Source organism: Anomaloglossus baeobatrachus, chromosome 3 (assembly GCF_048569485.1).
Source record: "Anomaloglossus baeobatrachus isolate aAnoBae1 chromosome 3, aAnoBae1.hap1, whole genome shotgun sequence".
Classification (NCBI taxonomy): domain Eukaryota; kingdom Metazoa; phylum Chordata; class Amphibia; order Anura; family Aromobatidae; genus Anomaloglossus; species Anomaloglossus baeobatrachus.
Window position 1 is genome coordinate 53,554,761 of NC_134355.1, and position 18,644 is coordinate 53,573,404.

The 18,644-nt window shown below is 50.7% G+C and overlaps 1 protein-coding gene across 1 annotated transcript in view; it reads left to right on the top strand.

Moving 5' to 3' along the window:
* The window catches only part of PLEKHH2 (pleckstrin homology, MyTH4 and FERM domain containing H2), a 239,776-nt gene that overhangs the window by 25,194 nt on the left and 195,938 nt on the right, over positions 1–18,644 (top strand). The window contains exon 2 of the mRNA XM_075339186.1: positions 10,891–11,020. Coding sequence (XP_075195301.1) covers positions 10,898–11,020 — 123 coding nt within the window. The 5' untranslated portion in view covers positions 10,891–10,897. The remainder of the gene's footprint in view (positions 1–10,890; positions 11,021–18,644) is intronic.

The following is an 18,644-nucleotide window of genomic DNA, read 5'->3' on the forward strand; positions in this document are numbered from 1 at the left end:
ACCGGACCGGAGATCCTGGACTTGTTCATCACGGAGCAACTCTTGTGGAACTGCCCTGAGGATCTCCGCCAGTTCATCCGAGACCAGAAGCCAAAGGGGTCCACGGCTACAGCTGCCCTGGCTGATGACTACACCAACAATCGGGCCCCGGAGGCCAGGAGAGCAGCCACCAGCAGCACCTGGAGAGGGGGTAAGATGAACTCTGCGACTGCCCCACCTGCCCCTAGACTGCAGGGGGTGTCCCCCTCAACTCCCCTCTCCAGGCCCGTGGCAGAACCAAGACGGTGCCACCAGTGCAACCTACCTGGACACTTCAAGGCCATGTGCCCTCAGCGTCCCAAGGCCCCGGCTCCGTCCCCGTCCCAAGGGCCGCCCAAGGTGTATTGTGTGGGTGGGGGTGGTGGTAGGTCCCTGGACAGCTTCCAACCTGTCACCGTCGGCCGGTCTGTGACCATAGGACTGCGAGACAGCGCCTCGGAGGTGACTCTGGTGCGGCCTGAGATGGTGTCCCCCCAAGACTTGATCCCTGGAAAAACCCTCGCTGTCTCCGGGATTGGAGGCACTGACCCGGCGCTGCCTGTTGCTGACATTTATGTGGACTGGGGCGCAGGGCGAGGGGTGAGGGAGGTGGGGGTAACTGATCGGATCCCCGCAAACGTGCTACTTGGGACAGATTTGGGGCAGATAACCTCCCAGTTTGGGCCCCAACCAAGGGCTGAACCTTCAGCCAGTGCTGACATGCCTCCGGACAATGTTAATGTGTTATCTATGAATGATGTAAGGGAGGAGGGAGTGAACTCTGATATTTCTGCTTGCATAGACACCATAGACACACACTCAGCTGCAGCTGTGACAGGGGAGGGGGTCAGAGAAAGGTGTGACAATGCCTCTACAAGTAACCAGCCTGTGAGCTGGGATCTGTTGCCCTCTGCAGGGATAAGCAGAGAGCAGGGTGCTGCAGGGGGAGGACCAGTGTGTGGGGTGGGGGCTACCACAGCAAATGTGGGGTCCCCAGAGATTTCACAGCGGGGTTCTGTTGCTGCAGGAGGGGAACAGGCAGGTGAGATTGGGGCCGGTCCAGGAGCGGAAGTGCTCCCAGGTAAGATCTCGGTGCATGGTTCCCCCACAACCGGGGTGTCAGGAAGCCAGGTAGGTCTGCCTGAACCGGCGACTTGGTCAGGAACGGAGGAGGAGCAGGCACGACCCACGGTCGCAGCGGCTGTGGCCGCTGTCACCCGCAGTGGGAGTGCTGGAAGCCAAGGGGCCTCCCGGAGGTCCGATAGCTCTTCCCCTTCTGACCAAGTGGCAGCCGAGTCAGGTGGAGGCCAGGACACAGGTCCCGGGGTACTGACTGAAGATGTGACAGTCTCGTCGATTCTGGCCACATCTAGTCAGGGGTTTCAGGCAGCGTTAGAAGCTGACGACAGCCTGAAAGCTCTTAAGGAGCAGGCGGCACAGCCTCCCTCGGACTCGGACCCGGAGCGAGTGGTCTGGGACCAAGGACGGCTGTACCGGGCCACGGTCCAGCAGGGTTCACCGGAGGCGTGGCCCAGGGACCGACAGTTGGTGGTACCCTATCCGTTCCGGACGGAGTTGTTGCGGATCGCACATGAGATTCCGATGGCCGGACACCTAGGGATCGCTAAGACCAAGGCCAGGTTAAACCAGCATTTCTACTGGCCAAAAATGGGGGCCGATGTGGCTGCCTACTGCCGTTCGTGTGAAACCTGTCAGAGAGTGGGGAAGGCGGGGCCACGCCCCAAAGCCCCACTGGTATCTCTGCCAATCATCGATGAGCCTTTCAGGAGGGTGGCTGTGGATCTGGTCGGCCCGCTGGCCATCCCCAGCAGCTCCGGGAAACGCTTCATACTGACGGTAGTGGACTATGCCACCCGGTACCCAGAAGCAGTGGCCTTGTCGTCCATTCGGGCTGACAAGGTGGCCACCGCATTGCTGGAGATTTTCTCCCGAGTGGGTTTTCCCCAGGAAATGCTCACTGACCGGGGGACCCAATTCATGTCCCAGCTGATGGAGGCCCTCTGTAAGCAAGTCCAGGTGCGACATCTGGTGGCCAGCCCGTACCATCCACAGACTAATGGCCTGTGCGAGCGGTTCAATGGCACCTTAAAGCAGATGCTTAAGATGTTGGTCGACTCCCATGGGCGTGACTGGGAGCGGTATCTCCCACACCTGTTATTTGCTTACCGGGAGGTTCCACAGGCCTCAACAGGATTCTCACCGTTTGAGCTCCTGTACGGGCGACGTGTGCGGGGCCCCCTGGCTCTGGTGAAAGAGGCTTGGGAAGGGGATTTGGCCACCCCTGGAGTGTCGGTTATCGAGTATGTCATGCGCTTCCGGGACAAAATGCAGGCCTTGACGCAACTGGTACACGACAATATGGCTCAAGCCCAGGCCGATCAGAAGCGTTGGTACGACCAGAACGCTTGTGAGAGGACCTACCAAGTGGGTCAAAAGGTGTGGGTACTGGTCCCCGTACCACAGGACAAGCTTCAGGCAGCCTGGGAAGGCCCATACCTCGTGTACCAGCAGCTCAACCCTGTAACGTACCTGGTCACCCTGGACCCTGCCCGTGGAAGGCGGAAGCCCTTCCATGTGAACATGATGAAGGCACATCATGAGCGGGAGGCATGTGCGCTCCCCGTGTGCAACCTGCCCGAGGAGGGAGAAGCGGAAACCCTCTTGGATATGCTAGCCCAGGTTAGGGCAGGCGGATCCATTGAGGATGTGGAGGTTGGCCACCAGCTCTTGGAGGACCAACGGTCCCAGCTGTGGGCCACCCTACACCCCTTCCGGGGGTTGTTTACCAACCAGCCCAGAAGGACTGACTTGGCTGTCCATCACGTGGACACTGGGGATCATCCCCCGATCCGGCGTTCAGCATATCGGGTCTCCCTGGAGGTGCAGCAACACATGCGCCAGGAGATTGACGAGATGCTGAAGCTGGGGGTGATCCAGGCATCCAACAGCGCTTGGGCCTCGCCTGTAGTCCTCGTCCCTAAGAAGGACCGAACCACTCGGTTCTGCGTGGACTACAGGGGGCTCAATGCGGTCACGGTCGCCGATGCGTACCCAATGCCACGCATCGATGACCTGCTCGATCAGTTGGCCGGGGCTCAGTACCTGACCATCATGGATCTGAGCCGGGGATATTGGCAGATCCCCCTGACTCGCAAGGCCAGGGAACGCTCTGCCTTTATTACCCCATTTGGACTGTACGAGTCCACGGTGATGCCATTCGGGATGAGGAATGCCCCCGCCACTTTCCAGCGGATGGTCAACACCCTGCTCAAGGGACTTGAAGGGTACGCGGCCGCGTACCTAGATGACATTGCCGTCTTCAGTCCCACCTGGGAGGACCACCTAGAGCATCTAGCACAGGTGCTCAGGCGGATCCACCGGGCAGGTTTGACCATCAAGCCGGGAAAGTGTCAGCTGGCCATGAGCGAGGTCCAGTACCTCGGTCACCGGGTAGGTGGGAGAACACTGAAGCCCGAGCCTGAGAAAGTGGAAGCCATCGCATCCTGGCCCACCCCCAGGACCAAGAAGCAGGTGATGTCCTTCTTGGGGACCGCTGGGTACTATAGGAGGTTTGTTCCATGCTATAGTAGCCTGGCAAAGCCCTTGACGGACCTCACCAAGAAGAAGCTGCCCTCTGCAGTCGATTGGACAATGGACTGCGAGACAGCCTTCCGGGCCCTAAAGGACGCCCTGTCCAGCCCGCCCGTGCTACAGGCAGCCGACTTCACGCGGCCGTTTGTAGTACAGACCGACGCCAGTGACTTCGGCCTCGGTGCGGTGCTCAGCCAGGTGGACTCTGCGAGCCAAGAGCACCCAGTCTTGTACCTGAGCAGGAAGCTGTTACCAAGGGAAGTTGCCTATTCCACGATGGAGAAGGAGTGCCTGGCCATAGTGTGGGCCCTGCAGCGTCTGCAACCCTATCTATACGGGCGCCACTTCATCGTGGAGACGGACCACAATCCCCTCAGCTGGTTGCACACCGTCTCTGGGACGAATGGGCGATTGTTGCGATGGAGCCTTGCGCTCCAGCAATACAACTTCACCATTCGCCACAAAAGGGGCCGTGACCACGGTAACGCAGACGGGCTGTCCCGACAAGGAGAGGTCGCGGACGGGCGCACGGGGGAACACCGGAGTGTGCTGCCCCCTAGCGCCCTCAAAAGGGGGGAGGTGTGAGGCAAATCCCGGGATATGAAGGTGAATTATGACTCCAGTCATAATCCCTCATCACTCCCTGGCAGTGCCCCCTCCCTTCTTGTCCTCAGTGTTCCACTTACACCTCCATGGCCATGTCCTGTGATATGGAGATGAGGTGGTGTGGGAACAAAGGACACAGGATGACTCCCTGCCGTCACCCTGTAACAAGAGCTGTATCTCATTAGCAAGGCTATGGAAATAGCCAGACAGAACGACTCCAGTAAAAAATGGTTCATATCTCGCAAGCCATATTTCCGATAAATATGGCAACCATAAAAATGGTGTCTCCGCATGTGGACGATGCCGGCACCCCCTTTTTATGGGAGCAGGACATTGGGAAATGCCCCAGGCGTGATATCAGCCAATGGGGAACTGGCAGACAGGTCATGAGTCCCCTCGTTCTGTAGCTAAATTCATAACTGTCACAATGAGAGCATTGGCGTCCGCCTACGACGCTCCCAGGCAAAGTTATGGCCCATATTCCATGTTGGGATATTGTCCATAACTCAAGCCAGGGGTGGAGCAGTGCTCCCTGTGAGGTCACGAAGGTAGGAGGGGACCTGGATTTGGCCAGGTTGATAACCCTACTTCGGCCATTTTCCAGGGTTCTTCTCGCTGGGGGCACGTGTAGGAAACATCTGTGGGAAGGATCCTAGAAACCTGGGTACAGCGCCCCCCTGTGGCCAGACGCACAAGGTAACTGAGTGAATTGCATACCTGTTTGTAACCCATGCTTTGATTGTAACTGTACTCTGACATATGTATATTCTGTAGATTCCCTATTGTATATATTGTAGTTCTAGTGTGCTTTAGGCTGATTAAATTATATAATTAATCTTGGGCTGTTCTGTTATCTCGATCTTGAATCCCACGTCTGTGTGTTCGGCTAATAGTTACCGTGAAGCGGTTGGTGGCAGCGAATTGTGCCAAGGATTATTGTGGGGAGGCCAGTGAGATTCGGGGAGATTTTATATATTCCGCCCGCGGAGGTCGGGGGAATATATACCTTACTCTCACCGGGGACCTTTCAATAATCGGCATAAGTAGTATAGCGGCCTCCTTGCTTATTGTCGGGCAATTCCATAATTGGCCTGACTATAAGAGGGGCGCTAGAGAGCGCGTCACGTGCTCTGTCTGTCGGTCGGGAGGTATAAAGGAGGGGTGACCCCCACTTGTTACCCCCCGATTGTGACGTACTGGTAGCCAGCGCGGGGGATCTCTGAGTGACCCCCCCGGTGGTTTGTGACAGCCGCGTTACTGGAAAGCCCTATCCCCCGTGGTGTGCTGTCACCTTCAATCTCTGAGCTCTAGGGAAGTTCATAAAGAGACTCTCCCTTTTAGGTTAATTATCAGAACGGATGAACCCGCTCCTGACCTAGGGTCCTGTACCCCGTCGTGCTTGGTACTGGTCAGTTCCTTTTGGATGTCAGATGCCGACAGTCCTCCTAGACTATGTCCGTCGCACCCTTCCAATGTCGCTGCCACTGGTCCCCGAGTCCCTCTGGTCCCGGACCACCGTCTGCGACCCAACCTTAGTTTAGCTACCCGGGAGCTACTACTTCCCAGCTCCTCACTCTTTGAGGGCTCTACTAAAACTGCTCACTTTCTCCCATCGGTCTTCCTGACCCCTAGGTGGGTGGCTTTATTCCGCTTATCCAACCCACTGGTGTGTCTGACAGGTCATGATGTGAGGTGTGATTGGGATTTGTGCTGATGTTAGTGACACCGATTTTCGGGAACCTGGAACCATGGGGGGTAGGCCCTGCATCCTTGGTAAGGATTGCAGTACCCTGTGACACCCTGATATACTCAGGGGCGCCACACTTGTAGCTCTGTGGATCTGTTCATCTACTACCAGTGGATGGTATCCTTGAAGGATTGTATTTCTCAGGGATAGCAGATGTAGCTTTCTATCCTCACTGTCTGAGCAGATCCAGATGTACCTCAGAACCTGACTGTAGATGATGGATTTTTTTGTCTTGGATGAAATCTGTTCCATCTCAGATATGCCGGACATCCTGTGGGTTTATGATAAACTGACGTTTGTATGGTATTGTCTTTGATGTATATGGTTGTATCCAGAAAATGTATTTGGGACTGTGAGAAGTTGAGGGTGAGTTTGATGGTTGGGTGGAATTTGATGAAGTTGTTGTGGAAGGTGATCAGATCATCCTTTGAGCCTGTCCAGATTATTAGCAGGTCATCAATGTAGCGGAAGTATGCTAGAGGTTTACTAGCACAAGATGCCAAGAATTCCTCCTCTATTTTGGCCATTCTTTCTTCTCGTGTTTTTCATTGCCATAAATTCTTCAAAATGGTGCACGTGCTTCATGAATTTTGAGCAAGAAATTGCTGTATATTTTGTCTTTGGACAACTAGTGCAAATAATGCAAAAAAATGGTAAAAATGCAATGATGTGTCATTTACCTCGAATAATATTATCTATAGCAGAAAATGCTGGAGATCTGCTGTGGGAGGTCCACAGTTAGAATGTACCCACCCATTGACTTTATTAAGAAAAACGCATGGCACAAAAATACACCAAAAACAAATTTTCTTGGTTCAGATTTGATTCAGAAAATTTCTGCACCAAATCTGCAATGAGCACACAGTCTAAACATGGAATGACATTTATCTAATATATATAGCTGAGTGTATGTGTGTATGTATGTATGCCCGCTAAAGGAACCCGCACCGTCGCATTTACAATCACAAAATTTTGCAAAGACACCTCATTTGACTCAGGGAACATCATAGACTATGTTTAGAGGGGAAAATTTAACCCCGCGCTTTACAGTTATTCACCAAAAATCTGCTTACATTAAAGTCAATGGGGCTGGGAACTACAGGTCATTAATAGGAGCTGTGATGGGTTGCTATAGGTAACGAAGGGCATTCTTAGTATAAGAAGGGTGTGAGGGAATATGATATCGGTGGAGACCGACAGAGAGAGAGAGAGACACAAAGAGAGAGACAGAGCAACAGACAGAGAGAGAGACAGAGAGACAAAGAGACACACAGAGAAAGAGATAGACAGAGACAGACACAGAAAAGGACACAGACAGAGATAAACAGACATAGAGAGACAGACAGAGACAGACAGAGAAAAGGAGACAGACAGAAAGAGATAAACAGACAGAGAGAAGGAGACAGAAACAGACAGAGACAAAGACACAGACAGAGACAGACAGAAAGAGATAGACAGACATAGAGAGAGACAGACAGAGAGACAGAAACAGACAGAGACAGACAGAGAGAGATGGATAGCAGATGAAAAGAGAGACAGACAGAGAGTTAGAGAGACAGAAACAGACAGAGACAGATATAGAGAGAAAGAGAGAGACTGATAGAGTGAGAGATAGAGACAGAGAAACAAACAGGGAGAAAGAAAGAAACAGAGACAGGCAGACAGAGAGGGAGACAGACAGACTTATTTAGATTCATAGGGGTGACAATGAGCTCAAATGAAAATAAAGAAAGTTTGAGAAAAAAATCTTAACCCCTTCACCCCCCGGTAATTTTCTGTTTTTCGTTTAATTTTTTTCCTTCAAGAGTCAAAACCTTTTTATTTTTACTTCAGTATAGCCATAGGAGGGCTTTTTTGTTTGCGGGACAAGTTGCACTTTTGATCAACGCCATTTATTCTGTCTCATATTGTACTGGAAGTCGGGAAAACAATTCAAAATGCGGTGAAATTGTAAAAAAGGGCAATTGCACGCTTGTTTTGAGATTTTTTTTTTCATTTACTGTTTGCTATTTGTCAAAAATGATCTGGCATTCTGATTCCCCAGGTCAGTACCAAACATGTATAGTTCTACTTTTATCTAAGTGGTGAAAACAAATCAGAAGTTTGTAAAAAAAATAAAATAAATAAATAAATAAAAAATTGCCCTTTTTGCGCCATTTTCTGAGAACCATAGCATTCCATTCTCATTTTTCATGATCTGGGGCTCATTGATGGCTTATTTTTTCCATTTGAGCTGGCGTTTTTAATTATACCATTTTTGTGTAGCTTTTTTTTGCTTTGATCTCCTGTTACTGCCTTTTGATGCAATGTTGTGGCAACCAAAAAAAGTAATTGACAGTTTGACTGTTTTTCTCACTACTCCCTTTACCGATCAGATTAATTGATTTTATATTTTGATAGATCGGGCATTTTTGACCAAATATATGTATTTTTTATTATTGTTTTATTTTCAATGGGGCAAAAAGGGGAGTGATTTTAATTTTTAGGAGGGTTTTTTCATATTTTTTAAAACTTTTTACATTTTTTTAATGATTTTACTAGTCCTCCTAGTGGACTTTATGCCTGTACACTCTGAATGCTTCTGCTGATCAGAGCGATGCTTCAGCATCGCTCTGATGAGAAGAAATGCTGTGTTCCTGTGAGTGCTGGCGCTCTGCTGGAGTTCACAGGAAACAGGTCATGGCAGCGACAAAGGTCATCTGACCCCACGTTGCAATGACAACCCCCATTTGCGCTGCGTGATTACGTGATTACGATTAGTGTGTTGTGCTGTCAGAATTTGACAGTATAACTTAGGAGGTTAAGAGGTGCGGGAGGATCAGAGATCCATCCGCACCTCTTAGCTTCACATGTCTGCTGATCAGATCAGCAGACATGTGCGGGGAATAATGCGGGCTTACTGCTCTAACACATAAGTGGGGTAGAAGAACATCATAGAGGTGATTCCTGGTCATCAGCCCCCTATATTAGGCTGGAGGGGGGCACTCCTGCATAGGGATCCACCAAGGAACTCACCCATCTCCCTGTGGGCCAGTCTGAGTTTTTCTACTAGGGTATAAGAACATAATGGAGGTGATTCCTGGTCTTTACCTCCCTATAGGAGGCTGGGGGGGGGGGGTCACTCCTGCACAGGCGCTCACCAGGGAATTTAGCCGTCTCCCTGTGGGCCAGTCCGAGCCTGCCTACTAGGGTATATGGACATCATATAGGTGATTTCTGGTCATGACCCCCCTATAGGAGGCGGGGGGGGGCACTCTTGCACAGTGGTCCACCAGGGAATTTACCGGTTTCCCTGTGGGTCAGTTGGAGCTTATACTACTAGGGTATAAGAACATCATGGAGGTGATTCCTGGTCATAACCACCCCTATAGGAGGCTGGGGACCACTCCTGCACAGGGGCCCACCAGGGAATTCACCCATCTGCCCGTGGGCCAGTCTGAGTCTGCCTACTACGGTATAAAAACATCATATAGGTGATTCCTGGTCATGAGCCCCATCTTATAGGAGGCTTGAGGGTCACTCCTACACAGGGGCCCACCAGGGAATTCACCCGTGACCCTGTTGGCAGTTTGAGCATGCCTACTAGGGTATAAGGACATCATAGAGGGGATTCCGGGTCATGACCCCCCTCTTATAGGAGGCTCGGGGCCACTCCTGCACGGGGACCCACCAGAGAAATCACCCATCTCCCTGTGGGTCAATCTGAGCCTACCTACTAGGGTATAAGAAAATCATAGAGGTGATTCCTGGTCATGATCCCCTATTGGAGCCACTCATGTACCCCTGTGACAGGGTGACGGGTGAATTCCCTGGTGGGCCCCTGTGTAGGAGTGACCCTCAAGCCTCCTATAAGAGGGGGGTCATGACCAGGAATCACCTATATGATATTTTTATACCGTAGTAGGCAGACTCAGACTGGCCCACGGGCAGATGGGTGAATTCCCTGGTGGGCCCCTGTGCAGGAGTGGTCCCCAGCCTCCTATAGGGGTGGTCATGACCAGGAATCACCTCCATGATGTTCTTATACCCTAGTAGTCCACAAGGGAATTCACCTATCTCCCTGTGGGACAATCTGAGCCTACCTACCAGGGGCCCACCAGGGAATTCACCCGTCTCCCTGTGGGACAATCTGAGCCTACCTACCAGGGGCCCACGAGGGGATTCACCCATCTCCCTGTGGGACAATCTGAGCCTACCTACCAGGGGCCCACCAGGGGATTCACTCATCTCCCTGTGGAACAATATGAGCCTACCTACCAGGGGCCCACCAGGGGATTCACCCATCTCCCTGTGGGACAATCTGAGCCTACCTACCAGGGGCCCACCAGGGGATTCACCCATCCCCCTGTGGGACAATCTGAGCCTACCTACCAGGGGCCCACCAGGGGATTCAGCCATCCCCCTGTGGGACAATCTGAGCCTACTTACCAGGGGCCCACCAGGGGATTCACCCATCTCTCTGTGGGACAGTCTGAGCCTGTCTACTAGGGTATAATAACATCAAAGAGGTGATTCCTGGTCATGGCTGCCCTCTTATAGGAGAATAAAGTTCTTATTTAGTGGAACTGTCCCATTCTTGTATTACGTGGTCAACTACTGAAGGAATGGCATTTCGGTCATGGCAGGGACTTCATTGAAACCCCCCAGTTTAATATAATCAGCTGTTCACACTTCTGAATTATGTTTGTTTTCTTAAGAATACAATGTTTTCTTGCCATATTCTTGCTTTTCTTCCAGCTGCTTTCGACTAATCCTCATGATAGCATCAGTAATAAGAAACAGGATTCAACTGGGTCTCACAGATGGCTCATTGTAGCAGATCCTCTGCAGGAAGTAGAGGAGGGAGCATTGACTGTGTCACAAAGTCACCACTCATGCTGGTTATGTGTTTTACGGTTTTATTTTAGAGCAAGCATGGCAGAACAACTGGAATGTGAAGGAGCCATAGACTGGGAAGAGAGATGTGTAGCCCTGGAGTCCCAGCTGATGAAGTTCCGCACGCAGGCGAACAGAATCCGGGAATTACTGGCCGAGAAGGTAACCTTACATCACTTACCTTCTATACCGTCTGCTGAATGATAAGCTGTCCCTGTCATGAAAACTGATAATGCAAAGTCAGACAAATTCATTATGGAATTCTAATTCTTTAGAAAGAAGAATAAAAGGGATTCAGCTGAATTAATCTTTACAGGGACATGTAGCCACAAGCATACATTTTATCAGAGGGATGATGATCCACACAAAGTGTTCACAAAGGATGAATCCTTCAAGCTGTATATTGCTGTTTCAATTAAATAAGTGTTTTATCAGCAAGAGATTATCATTACAGGACTAGGTGTCTTGTACCTCCTAGTCAACTGCTCTGTATAACCCCGCCCCCACCTCTGATTGGCAGCTTTGTATATTAACAGAAATCTACCAATCAGTGATGTGGACAGGGTTCTACAAGGCTCAGTATTCTGAGCTATGCTAGATCTGCAGCAGAGAAAACTGGGATTTTATCAAAATGATAGCAAGTGACACATCACTGGAATCAGGGTCCCAGCTCCTAGATTTGATGTTATTTTTAACCTGACGGTCCTGAGGAAGGGAGCAGGTGCTCCTGAAACGCGTAGACCTGTATGCAAATAAAGTGACATTGGTCTTCATCATCTGAACGAGTGATCTGTTGGCGCGGCAATTGAACACCCTTCTCTATTGCTTTCTGATGTCTGCCACTGGGTGGCTGCAGCCGTGGATCTTTTTGTACATGCACATATAGTAGTTGTGACTGTCACAACTACATCAGGTGAGTGAGTTTACTCCCCCCTCCCCACCCCACACATATCGGGGTAAGACCCTATTTTGCGCTTTTCTGTCCACAGCCTCCTTCTATGCCCCTAAGAAGTGGGCAGCACCCCTTGACCCCAGTCCAGAACCAAGTTGCCCGAGCGGGTACGGTCTCTTTCAGGGGACCCGCGTCCATGGGGACCCCTGAACCCCCGGAGGATCGCCACCGGTTACAGTAGTGGCGGGCCCGGGCCATCCCTTTCCTCCAGGCCCATCCTCCCAAATCAGCCTCTCCGGAGGCGGTAACGGTTTCAAGCCAACATTTATTTACATCCCACTAGTTTGTGGTTGCCCTGCCAGTTCTCGGGCTTGTCCGTAAGAAGTCCCTTACGCAATGGTTGCAGAAAGTCCCTACGGGGACTAGTTGCCGGCAACGGCCGGTTCAATCAAAGTTCCAATCAGGTGACATCTTCTGTTAATTCACTTATCATTCAAACTTTTCATCTATACTGGTGGTCCCAACGGGGACAACTTGCAGTGGGGCTCCGCTGACTTCACTGTTCACTTTTGTCCTCCTCACCCGGCCCTGGGTGGAAGAACACGGGTACCAGCCCCTCCAGCGCATAGCAGGCGCGACGAGGAAGGGCAGCCCGATATCCGTTATTTCCGCTCCGGGGGATGTAAGTGGCCTCGATGCCATACAGGGCGACGACTCCTTCGTCTTCCTCCGAAACAGGCTCTGTCAGGTCCGGAGTCACTATCATCTGTCCCTGCGCCAGGCGGATTGCCGCCAGCTGCCGCAGTCTCCGAGCTCACCACTCTTTCGGCTGCCGTTACGAGGGGGTGTATGTCAGACGGACCAGCAGTAGCAGGGTGCATGGGCAGGGAAGACGGGGGCGGCATGGGGGCCAGGGGTAGACCGGGTCCCTCAGCCGCAACGGCCGGTCCCTCAGGGACACAGGGGCGTGGGTCACTCACCAGCTCCTCCATCATAGCCTCCATTCCGTACACCCAGGCGACCGCAGCTACCTCCTCCACCTCCGCGGTGCACTGCTCCATCAGCAGACATATCTGACTCCGGGGTAGCGCCGGCAGATCCCCGCCGTTCGGGCCCTAAGCCACGCCGCTGTTCCGGGCACAGGCTCTGGAACCTCTGTGTAGCTGGATGGGGCGGACATGTTGGTACCGGTACTTTCCAGGAACCAGCAGATCGCAGAGTCCTGGCGTCCCTGCTTCCACAGCCATGAGCTACATGCGGCCAGACGCCAACCGTCCCCCTTAGTCTTTTTCCGGCTCCTCCTCTACAGGGGAGGGGCTTCGGTTTTCGCTCGGAGACGCTCGAGCGGGGACTTTTCGAGCCCAAAATGGCGGCGTCTCAAAATTTTCGGCCGGACACCTCCGGCGGTCACAAGGCGCACCTCTACCAGATGGCAGAGCGGTAAGATCCTGTTCATGACGCCAAGTTGTCGCGGGCGGGGAGGGGACGCTGTGCTCACCACGCTCGGGTCCGGCGCTGCTGCTTCACTTGCTGCTCGGTTGGTGGCTCGAGCGGTGGGCCGGATCCCGGGGACGCGAGCGGCGCTCCTCGCCCGTGAGTGAAAAGGGGAATGGCTTTGGGGATTTATTGTCCGTGACGCCACCCACGGTTGTGGTGAGGTTGTGACACCACCGCTGCTCTGGACGGGGATCCCGGGAGCGATGACAGGGAGCAGCTTAGATGTTGTTCTTCCCCTCCGTGGGTAGGGGGATTGGTTGTCCCGGGGCCTGGTGAGGGAGGGATGGCAGGCGGGTTACGGGGCCTGGTGAGGTGCAGGGTCGCGGGGGCAGCGCGGTGCCGCACGGCACAGTGGTACTCACTCAGCCAATGATGAATGCAAAGTCTCCGGTAAAACAAACGGCTGGATGGACGGGTCCCACAGACGGCTGCGGTGTTTGTCTCCCGGTAGGTTGGTGGTGACTGCCTTTCCCTGCACCTGTGTTATGTTCTCGGTTCTGGTGGCTTCCCACCGGTAACCCGCTCCCCAGCTTGGATCTGGCCCTGGGAACTGTAGCCTTGGCGGTGACTGTATTTCCCTTCACGGTTTGAGTTGTTGCTTTCAATCGGGTCTTGACTGCTGGGAAACCCCGGAAGTTCCCTTCGCTAACGGATTTGACCGGTTTTACGGCGACTCCTAGCCTGGTCGGGGTCTGTAAGCCCTGCCGAATGGTGCTGGCTTCTCTTCGCTCCCCGATCCAGTACCGGCGGGCCACCGCCCGTCCCCGGTCCTTACGGTTCACGTCAATCAGCCCCTCCTGCAGACTGTTACCACCGTCTGCCAACCTTGCTGTAAGTGCCCGGGCCACGCACCCGGACACGGTCAGACTCCTCTACTCCAAACTACTCGTCACTATCTGACCTTCTTTCCCGCCTCCAGGACTGTGAACTCCTCGGTGGGTGGGGCCAACCGCCTGTCTCCACCCCCCTGGTGTGGACATCAGCCCCTGGAGGGAGGCAACAAGGATTTTTGTTTGACCTAGATGTGCCTAGCCGGGGTGTGGGGTGTACCTGTGACGTCCTGGCTTGTCCAGGGCGCCACACAAGCGTAACAGAAAGGCAGGCTTTAAGTTCAGGGCAGGCAAGTCATTGGTGAATGGCAGGAGCAATGCCTTTTTGGGAGTGAGATAAAGGAAATTCTAGCACCTATAGTGCTGCAAAACAATACAGGTAAAAGGTAAGGCTGCTTTCACACATCCGTTTTTTGCCGTCTGGCACAAAAACTTATGCAACGGATCCGGCGAAAAAACGCATCCGTTGCATCAGTGTTCTGTCCCCACTTAAAGGTGATTGAAGGTGCGTAGTTGTGAGAGGTTGTGAGAATCTTACCTTCGTTTTTCCTATAGGTGGGGCAGACAGGACCAGAGCGCTCCAGAGTTAAACTTGCACATGATGAGATGAAACAATGGTGGTTTATTTTCTCCAAAGGTTAAAGACATGCAGAAGTACAGCGGTCCAAGTACTTGGCATAGTAATTCTCCAGTGATGTTTGTTTCTGAAGCTACTACATGGTCAGAAGACTTTGCTTCTAGCAGCTCCAATAAGGGATGTGATTCTCACAAAACTCTGGTTTGGAATGCACATACCAGGATGTGATGCAAGAGGGTCATCAGACACTCCCATGGGCTGGACAAAAGAAACAGAGGAGCCGAAAGGTCTGACCAGTAGATGGCAGCAAAGACAAGCATGAAAAACATTAAATAACAGTGTTAACTAAGACAAATAGAAACAGCACAATCAGTTTCTTCCATGCGTTCCTTCCGTTTTTTGACAGATCCGTTGTGCTACTGAGCATGCGCAGTTCAAAAAAACAGATCCGTCGTTGGATTCTGTCATATGACGGATGATGACGGATCCGGCGCCCATAGGCTTTCATTATAACTCACGCCGCACGGCGCCATACGGTTTTTCGCTGGAGACAAAAAACGCTGCAAGCAGCGTTCCATCCGGCTGTCGGATCAGCTATTTACGCCGGATGCAGCAAAAGCCGGATGCAACGCAAGGCCATGCGGCACAATCCGGCGCTAATACAAGTCTATGGGAGAAACAATGGATTGTGCGGCAACACACGCCGGATCCGTTCTTTCCAGTTTTTACCGTATTCTGCTGAACGGCAAAAACTGGATGTGTGAAAGCAGCCTAAGTTATAGAGCTTGAGAATAGGGTCTAAAGCTGGCTTGATAACGCTGGCTAAAATTACCTCCAAACTTCCGATTAGTTGAGCTATTTGGGAGCACATGCTTAACACTAAATGAAATGTGCACAGCTCAGTGGTTAGCACTGTATGGTGGCTCAGTGGTTAGCACTGCAGTGTTGCAGCATTGGGGTCCTGGGTTCAAATTCCACCAAGGACAATATCTGCAAGGAGTTTGTATGCTTTCCCCGTGTTTTTGTGGGTTTCCTTCCACACTCCAAAGATATACTGGTAGAGAATTTAAATTGTGAGTCCCAATGGGGACAGTGGTGACCACATCTGTAAAGTACTGTGAAATTAATAGCGTTATATACAGTAAGTGAGTAAAATAAACATATCACCAGGACAGACTTACTAAAGGGTAAGGATAGATATACTTCTATATGTCTTCTCTAGTTCTCTATCAGAAACAGACCCACTCTTGTCCAATGATTCGTGTATTTTGCAGCTTCTCTTTATTCAGGTCGTGGATGTATGAGACTATAAAAACCATGGCTGCTTTCTGCAGAACCACTCAGTCTATGAACAGACCTCTTTTAGGTTGGAAGCTGCTACAGTGATTCTTACCGGTTGGCTCCTGTTCTCCCACCAATGACAAAACCTGCCATAGGATATACATTGCTACTATAGTATTGCAGGTTGACAGATACAAATAATGGTTATCCATAGACTACATGGACAGCGTGTGTCTACCACAGTGAGAAGCTTTGTATTCTGGTTCATAAATTATAATCCCGAGAGTCTTTCTTGTATGACATTCATATGTGTAATATTATAGCACATGGAAAGGGGTTGTCACTGTCAGACAACCCCTTTAACTAAGAGTATGTATAAGATGTTGTTAAAGGGAATCTGTCAGCAGGTTTTTTCTATCTCAACTAAGAGCTGCATGATATAGGCAAAGAGACCCTGAATCCAACAATGTATCACTGAGATTACTGGGTGCAGCCATTCAGACACAATCTGCACTTTTAGCTTTAGTCATGTAGCAGAGCTAAGAGTCCTGTCTCGCCCACACCTAGCTTTCTATAGAGATTGTACATTGTCACAGAAGGGGCTGTGCCGAATTGCCATGCACTTGACATTGTAGCCCTGCAATGGTAAGGTTCCTGCTGCTTAAACACACAAAAGATCGGACTATGACAAGACAGACATCCCTATATTTTCTGTGTAAACCCTTGCAGCATGCTGGCTTCAGCTCACATAGCAAATATCTGCTGACAGATTCCTTTTAAAGAAATAGTGGGTGCTATTGCATCCTTTCTTTGACATCACCATGGTAGTAGTGGCTTAATGGGGTTGTCCAGGTCTTAGATATTGATGACTTGTCCTTTGGATAGGTCATCATCATCAGATAGTGGGAGTCCAACATCTAGCACCTCCATCGATCAGCTCGTAGGTCCTATTGGCAGCCAAATATACGCAATAGTGTTGGGTATTTCACGAAAGAACTGTTGTGAAGAAGAGAGCTACTAAATTCTCTTAATGGCTCAAACTAGAGTAAAATTCCAGTGTTCGGTGGTCTGAACCCCACCCACTCAAACCAAACCACACCCACTCATCAATTTAATTGGCCAGTTGCAAGTGTGGCCTACTGAAATCGAGGGGCTGTCCATGTATCCCACAGACATTTTGTGTTGTACAGTAACTGGCTAATAGGTGCCCGAATATCTTTTTATCTAAACTAAGCCCCCCCTTTAATGAAGCCCCATCAGTAAACCATGCTGCATCTGTGACTGCAATGTATGGGAGTGCTTTCGTCAACATTTTCAACATTTTAGAGCTTTTTTTTGCCTGTTTGTAGAATTTTCTTTCCTCTACGTCAGACAAAGGTTACATTTGATCCTGAATTACACAGTGTGACGCTCTCATAATACATGCTGTGTTTCCATACAGTTATTTTGAATAGTTGGATGAGTAAGCCTCCTTCAGGAGCATGTAATGAAAACATGAAATAGGATCTGTAGCATATAGGCACCATATTACTAGCACTAAATGCTTATTTAAATATTTTCGGGGCAAAAATAAAAAAAAAATGATATTTGTTCTATTAAATAACCATTTCATAGCCACAGTCTAAGCATTCACTGGGTGATAACTGTAAAGTTACCTAGATCCGTGTATTCTGCGCGTCTCAGTGTCACACGGGGTTTGGTTCAAAACTCGCCAACAGACATGGTGGCGTTAGGCTCCGTTGATATTGCAGAGTATGACACTCCGTCCAATGGTTTTGACACGGGTGTGTCACGGGTGACAGATAGTCCTGTGGTGTCCAGCAATAGAAGGTCACAGCATTTGGCTGTGCAAAATGCTTCATAACTTTCTATTTTTCCTGCTCGGTTTTCATCCTTTTCCCTTTAGGACCCAACAGAGCTCCTCTTCCCTTCAGCTGCTAATCATCTGTAATTCCCCTTGGGTTTCAATACACTCATTTTCCCTGGATTTGTACTTGTGATATTCAGTTCCTTCATAAGCTCTGGATGCAAGCAGGGGGCTTGCACACATGTATTGGTTTTGCTGAATGTATTCCTGAGGCATCTGGAGATAAGTTGTTCATGTGCTTTCCCCATATGTGTGTGCTACCTGTGTCTTCTTTAGTGTTTAGTGGGGATGGTGAAGAGTTCATCCCACCCGTTCCCTATTTAGGGCCCAGCTCTAGGGTCATCCTAAGGTCAGGTATCTGGCTTGGCGCATAGGTGTAGAACCTATCTAGGGTGGTGAGGCAGGTTTGGTCAGGGGTTACTATCTCTGTCTTCCCTAGACGCAGGGTTTCCTTTCCCTTTTCCAGGTCACTTAATACCTCCACGTACATAGCGTGTCAGGTTTCTCTGGTGCTTCTGATCTAGTCAGACTGTCTGACAGGCTAGGAAGAGTTAACCTCTGGTAGCCTGCTCGTTAGGTTTCTTTGATCACATATTGTAAGAAAGCTAATGACTTCTGCTCCTCTCATTTTTAGGCTGGAGGAAATCTTCTTCCTACGCCAACTATAGTTTATGCTGTGTTGGTCTGTGAGTTGTCGTGTCCCAGACTGGCTGGAGAAAGTGTCGCTTTGCGTTTGGTGTTGTTGTGGAGTTACCCGTCATCTTGTTTCCACCCTGCTCTTGTTTACCTTCTAATCTCTTACTGTTTTGTACCTCTGTGTGTGCGTGCTTTGTGACAGAGAT